Source organism: Gymnodraco acuticeps, unplaced genomic scaffold (assembly GCF_902827175.1).
Source record: "Gymnodraco acuticeps unplaced genomic scaffold, fGymAcu1.1, whole genome shotgun sequence".
Lineage (NCBI taxonomy): Eukaryota > Metazoa > Chordata > Actinopteri > Perciformes > Bathydraconidae > Gymnodraco > Gymnodraco acuticeps.
Window position 1 is genome coordinate 2,268,924 of NW_022990699.1, and position 6,935 is coordinate 2,275,858.

At 40.2% G+C, this 6,935-nt stretch overlaps 1 protein-coding gene across 1 annotated transcript in view; it reads left to right on the forward strand.

Annotated features, from left to right (window-relative positions):
• Positions 1 to 6,935, forward strand: part of LOC117555881 (dedicator of cytokinesis protein 2-like) — a 104,262-nt gene that overhangs the window by 40,895 nt on the left and 56,432 nt on the right. The window contains exons 25-26 of the mRNA XM_034230906.1: positions 490 to 632; positions 5,814 to 5,909. Coding sequence (XP_034086797.1) covers positions 490 to 632; positions 5,814 to 5,909 — 239 coding nt within the window. The remainder of the gene's footprint in view (positions 1 to 489; positions 633 to 5,813; positions 5,910 to 6,935) is intronic.

The following is a 6,935-nucleotide window of genomic DNA, read 5'->3' on the forward strand; positions in this document are numbered from 1 at the left end:
AAAGAGAGATTATGATCAATCAGATAGATGGCACAGAGAAACATTTGGCCACAGCGATTGATGAGTTGTCTGTTCAGCTGACAGAGCAGCAGACATGCATGGCACTATAAATAGACACTTGATTGATACCACCTCATTGTGAAGTCTTGGGTTACGGTTACATTTCTTCTTCATGCTGCAGTTGCATCATTACTCAAAGTGTGCGGGCAAGGCTGTCTCCAGAGGAGCCGCACCAATTGATGTAAGGGTCCAGGGTTGAGGTATTAAAGGGCTTTTCAGAGAGGACCTGCATAAATGTAAATCTTAAGGCTCTGACTGTTGATGTGTGTGATTAAACATCTTAAGACACTCGCATCTTTTATTGGCCTGCCTAAAAGATGCAAGTAATACATCACTCTTGCAAATAGGCTGTCTGGCACTTCATTTTTCTTACAGACTTGTTTATTAAACCTGTCATTTTGAACCATCGCTGGTTTTGTTTCTTCGCAGAGTGCCGTGATGTCCTGTTACCCATGATGCTGCGGGAGTTGGGTGGGGCACTTGCCAGCATGGCTGACGGGCCTCACGATGAGAGGAGAAATAGTCTGGAGCTGCTCAACAACATTCTGGAGGTCCTCAGCCGGGACAGTGTGGTAAGACATAGAGCTATTTAATAGTAAAGAACACATAATGGAAATGTTTACACTGCATTCCGGGTGATTGTTTCAAATTAGACAGCGTTGAACACATCCAATATACTCTGAGAACATGTTGGGATCCAATTTCTTTGTTGACATTTGAATATAGTTTAGCTAGATATTATAAACTCAATCACAGCGTATATTAACACCAAGTTCCTATGTGATTCAGACTATCTCTCTACATCATTACCTCCCTCATTGTATTTCCTAACAACTTCTTTCATTTCTTCTTCTGTGTAGTTTTACTCCATAGGCCGAAAGCAATCCCATTACCTCAACAGCTGTTTGGCTGAACGCTTACAGTTTCCTGATATGTTTAAATACCAATGGTAATTTGAGGTGCAACTAAAGTGCCATAAGTGGGCCGCAACAACATAGGTTTCGACTGGTTTAAACTATAAATGTGCCAATGACCACAATAATACATTCTAGATTATTACCGCTGAGGCAGACCAATAAACAAACAACCTATAACTGAACTTTAAGCATTATTTGCTCTCATATAACATTAAACCTTCTTACACAGGATATGTATTAGTAAAGTGTTAAAGTAAAACAATGCAGGCAGGAACTAAAAAACCTTTTCTTTATCTTTTAAGGATCACTGGATGAATGTGTAATGCCCCTGAGCTCTGTGCCTGCCCAGTGCAATTTGTCTCCTAAAGAATAAAGTAAATAGCCTTAAGCTGTTTTGTTTCCAGTCCTCCAGTTGTGCAATAGTGCAGGCCTTGACCAATTCAAATCTAATTGATTGTGCCGCATACTAGTCTGTTGAAACACCTTTAATACTCACACAGAACAAATACATCAATGGAATCCATCTGAGGTCTTTTAAATTGCTTTTGCAAGGTATTGGCAACCTGCTGGGTTTTTTAAGTGAAGGTGTGGCTCTTCTTTCAGCTCTATTTGTCTGGATATCTGTAATTAAGCATGAGCCGAAACAGGAGAGGAGAGGGAGAAGTAATGAATGAATGCAGTACAATATGATGACATTAGCTTGTGCCGGTTGCGGTATAACAAAAGAAAACAGGCTGTAGCTGAGATTCAAAGGGACATGACAGGTACAAACATATTAATGTAAAAACAACAATGCCAGTAAAGCTACGTCTAATACATGCTTTATATGGCATTAGGGAAAATGTCTACTGATAGACTACCTATAAGTGTCAAGACTCTTAGCAAAACACACACTCAGAGTGAGCACTAGTTCTGATATTTATTTCTGGATTTAATTCAGTACATATTCACACCATCTAGAGTGTGTTTTGCTAGACTGCATGGTAGAGTTTAATGAGAACCCTGACCGGCAAAACCTATGCATTGCAAGAAGGGAAATAATTAAGAAGAGGAGAAAAAGCCAGATGGATGAATAATGCCAATGGCCAATCAGGGAGAATGAAAAACATTGAATGTAATGGTGAGAGAGAGAGAGCATTACAAGCTAAACAGACAGAAGTGAGAGGGTTTATGTCTACACTAATAAGGTGGAGGGGTTCTACAAGACAACTATGCACTAAACTAGAGAAATGACAGTCTGAAATTGGAATGAGGGTGCAAGAAAACAGATGGAAGAAAACAACAGAAATTGAATCAGGAGAGACAATTTTGATGTAAGAGTACATATTTATTGCCAGAAATACACATGAATGTAAAGGAGTTTTGGCGATTAGGCCCCGTTGTGCAGGAATATCATTCGGGAAGGGAGAACCGATCCGATGAAATCCCCCGGGGTCTAGACACTGGTGGTGGTGAATGGATAGCTGGGGTCGGTCTGAAGAGGAGTGGCTTAGCTTGACCCTGGATTCAGATGGACGGGAGGTGAAGAGGGGTGGAGGAGGGTTGCGCCGATTTACCTGGAATGAGAGCTGTCAGAGGGAAGAGCAGATTTAAAAGGTTTAGCGGAGCGCTATGATAGGCTTGTGAGAATAGAGCGAAGTGATTGGTTAAGCTGGGGAGTGACGCCCCCGATCACTTATTGAGAGGAGAGAGAGTAGTAACATGGAAATAGTGAATGAATGAGTAAAGAAGGTCTTCCTTGGATGAACTTGCGCTAAGCTTCATTAGAGGAAGACATGGGTGATGTGAGACTGTCTCAGTGTCTCGCCTTCTGGCCCTCTATCACTTATTTTCATCCCCTCTCCTTTTGTTTCCCACCCAGCTGTCTCTCTCTCTCGCTCAGGTTGGTACTTGATTAAGTTGTTGCACAACAGATTTCTCCAAACTGGGGAGCGAAGCATAAAAAAAGCTTAGATGTAAGAGAAGACAAAACAAAAGACAGATGCTCTAGGAGAGTTTGTGTTTAATGTATAAGTCAGTCTTGTTTGTGTATGTGAGGGATAGAGGGAGGATGCAAACAGAGAGAGACAGTAAGAATGGCTCACCCAGACTTCCTCGTTTTTTTCTTTTACCTATTCCCAAAACGGTTATTTTCACATTATTTTGCCAGCGAAAGGTAAACCAGTACAGTTTGGAATACATGAACAGAGTATCGACATCTTTGTGTTTTGCAGGAGAGGGAACGAGCATTGTGCCTCATCTCCCGTCTTCCAGCTCTGACAAACCAAAATACCAAACAGCACACACACACAAAACGAGGCCACGCTTTATTAACTCGTGCGCACGCTTTAGTAACTCGTGCGCACGCTTTAGTAACTCGTGCGCACGCTTTAGTAACTCGTGCGCACGCTTTAGTAACTCGTGCGCACGAGAAAGTAAAACGTGGCCACGTTTTATTTATTTTTCTCTCTATGAACCCTCCAGGGCTCCGTAGTTATCTTATTAAAGACTGCTTTCTGCATATTCAATGTTAAAACAATACAGATGAATGGTGGCAATAATGTTTGGGTTACAGGACAATGGATCTCAATTATATTGCTTAACAAAATAAGGAGAACATCTTTGACCATGGGTCATCTTATTCATAGTACAAGTGTTACCTAAAACATCTAAACCTTTTTTAGGATGAGAGCTACTATAAACAAATAAAACAAGTCGGAGGCTACTTTTACTCCTCTTTTTTTGTTTTTTGCAGTGTATATATTTAGCACATTTTTATTTATTTTTTTATTTATTTATTTTTTTTATTAATTTTTTTAATTTTTGTCTTTTTTTTTTGTTGCATTTTAACATATTTATATGCTTACCTTTAACCTTTGTGTGCTGTTTGGGTCTGTGGGACCGGTTTTCAGTGTTTACTAAAAGAACATTTATTTAAATTATTTTAACCTGCTTTATTTGGGGGTGGACCTCACCTCCTCTAGGGGGGTCCGGGGGCATGCACCCCCGGGAAGATTTGTTTTTAAATGCTGAAGTTGAAAGCATCAATCTGGTGCACTTTGAGCACAACATGAATTTATGGATAGAGCTCTCAACACAGATGAAAGAGAGCTGTATACTTTTCAATGATCCAATCATCTTTAGAATATGATCGCAGCCAATAACAAATCATTTAAACTTGTTTATTCTTATCTTATGTTACCTAGAAGTTAGCATTCTTTCTTTCTATTTATGCATATTTTACTAATCACTCTCCTTTTAAACTGTTTTTGTTTTTTTTACTGTCCTATAGTACACATTGGAATGATTTCTTACTTTATCTATATTAAATAGATAAAGGTGTGCTCTCCCTAGCTCTCTCGCTTGCTCTCTGTCTCGCTCGCTCACAGACGCAGTGTGCTCCTCCGTGGCGATGACCACTTGTGTTAAAAAATAATAATAAACATATTTGTAAAGTGGGGGGACACAAACGGGATTTCGAAAAGTGGGGGGACTTGTCCCCAGTGGAAATTACGCCATGCGTGTGTGTGCGTCAAGTGCAATAAATATTGCGTAAAACTCTGCCCCTCATGTGCTGTATAGGCTGGCATGATAGGCTGTTCAATGGGGCTGATGTGTTGTGTAGATTCTGCCAGAAGGAAAATCACGGTCACACTCCTTATGAAGCGGTGAGCTTCCGCTCCACATTGCTTTTCTTCCCGACTGCAACGCTGGTCCCGCAAATCAAGCAAGAACGTGATTGGTCGATATTCATTGTGGGGGGAGGAGGGGTGTTAGATAGATATAGAGTTGTATTAAAAGATAGAGTTCGCTATGATTGAGTTTTCGTTTATGCATAGGGTAGATTCTTTTAATTACATTTCCTTTTTTGTTTTGTGTATTTTTTACATTTTGGATTTGCTTGGCGAGCTATTTTTAGAACATGCCCCGCGGGCGACTCACGTTGGCCCTGCGGGCGACTAAGTGCCCGCAGGGGCAACGTGTTGGCTACCCCTTTTGAGGTATTTGACATACTGTAAGGTGTCACAATGTGAGTTTTTTCATACAGTATACCACTGCCTACTCCTTTTTATGTTTATTTGTGTTGGTTGTCAAAGCCTGCTTTTAATATGACTGACCCCTGAAATATTATCCACAATGTTTTCTTTTGCTTCATAAAACAACAAAATTGCTAGAAAAAAACATCCCTTTCCAGCTCCAGACAGTAAGACCAACCATATGTGCCAGTTTAACAACACTTGCCATGACAAATAATTGCTATATTTTAACTAGGAGAAAGAAAGTCATTTGCCTTGGGAAAGGTTTAAGCACAGACTGTTAGATACATCTTCTCCTCCTTGTTTGCCTCTGGGCAGATGGAGGAGAAGAAAGCTGACAGAAAAGTGGCTTCAAAGGAAAGGAAAAGATAGGAATAGGAAAGCAGGTCTGCACAAAAATCCACATCCACGTGCCTTTGAGGTTCAAATGTCCACACTGAGGATGATTAACTGAATGTCCTGGTGAGGCCTCTTCCTAAAAAGTGAACCGACTTGTAACTTGATTCTCTTTGTTGTTTCATTTGATCTGCCAATCATCCATTCAGAGCCCGAGTGAATCTTTTTATTGTGTGTGCAAACTTGGTTATTTTTGCTGTGAGGAGAGTTCATGAGAGGGAAAAACGGCAACAAAAACAAACCAAAAGTTTCTGAGATGGATCTGATGTTATGCCTGAGAGGAAGCTGATTCAACAGAACCGGATTCTGTTCTGCAGCTGTTCTTGTTTTTGTGTGTATTAACAATATTATGGTTCCTTGTCTATACTTCTCTCTCCATCTTTCTCCAGTATTCCCGTCATTTAACTCTGCTTTTTGTTTTCAGGGTGAAACCTTTCAACATGTGCAGGACATTGTGGTGTCTCTGCTGAGGATCATCAACCGGACGGTCATCACGATGGGAAGAGAGCACGCCCTAATCGTAAGTACATAAAGGACTGCAGAACCTCCTCTCTTTTCTCACCTCTTTCAAATGTATTCATATAAAGACCGACCCCCATCCACTCTTGTCTGCTATATGACTTCATTTTGAAACACAAAGTATTTCAACACAATGACATTTTGTTTAAAATACACACTTTATTGTACATACAAGAGGAAGATCAGGAAGAGAGGGGGATTGTGGGAGCTCACACACTGTTGGGTTAAGTAGTGAGTGTGGTGTCATCCAGTGGTCTAATTGGTGGCAACCTGTCAGCCAGAAGCAGCTGGAGTAGGTCCTTTTAAGATGTCGTGGTAAACCTCTAAACTGCTGTGAGCTAAGCAGTGTGCAAATGCTGTGTGTTTGTGGGGGAAATAATGATGTGGGTGTGTTTCCAACAGGGATGGACACTAGTAGTCTGCCAATATATCATTTGTGAAAAAATACTGTATATTAACCCACACATTTTGCTATGATATACATTAACACATGTATTGGTACAACTTAACTTTAAAATAGGATAAAGTAGCTTCACCTGATAAAAATACAGATGTTCTGTCTATTTTGTTAAGATGTGTGTGAATGATTTTAGCATTTGGTTGCTTTATTATAGCTTAATGAACCAGATGTTTATCTTATGTGAACAAGGTCATGTTTGTTATTGAGGAATAGCTTTAAAAAAAGCGTTTTATTCTGTTCAATTCACTGGGTAACTTAGTGCATGTACTCACTGTGAAACTGCAGTCACAGTTGATGGGTGCTAAATCACATGAAACAGATTATGTCTGGCTCTCCATATGTTGCACAACAACAAAGCATTCCGCTGCATGATTTTTGCAACGTCAACTTAAGCAAAGCTTCAGAAATACACAGCTAGTCTCACAGTGATCATACAGAATGTATAGGTGCTGTATTAGCTTAGGCTTTGCATGTATTGATACACATTTGAAACATGAGTACAGGCCAATAACTAACTGTTCTACCCCCTAGTTTGCATTGGTTCAAAATGTGTGTGTGTTAGGGTGT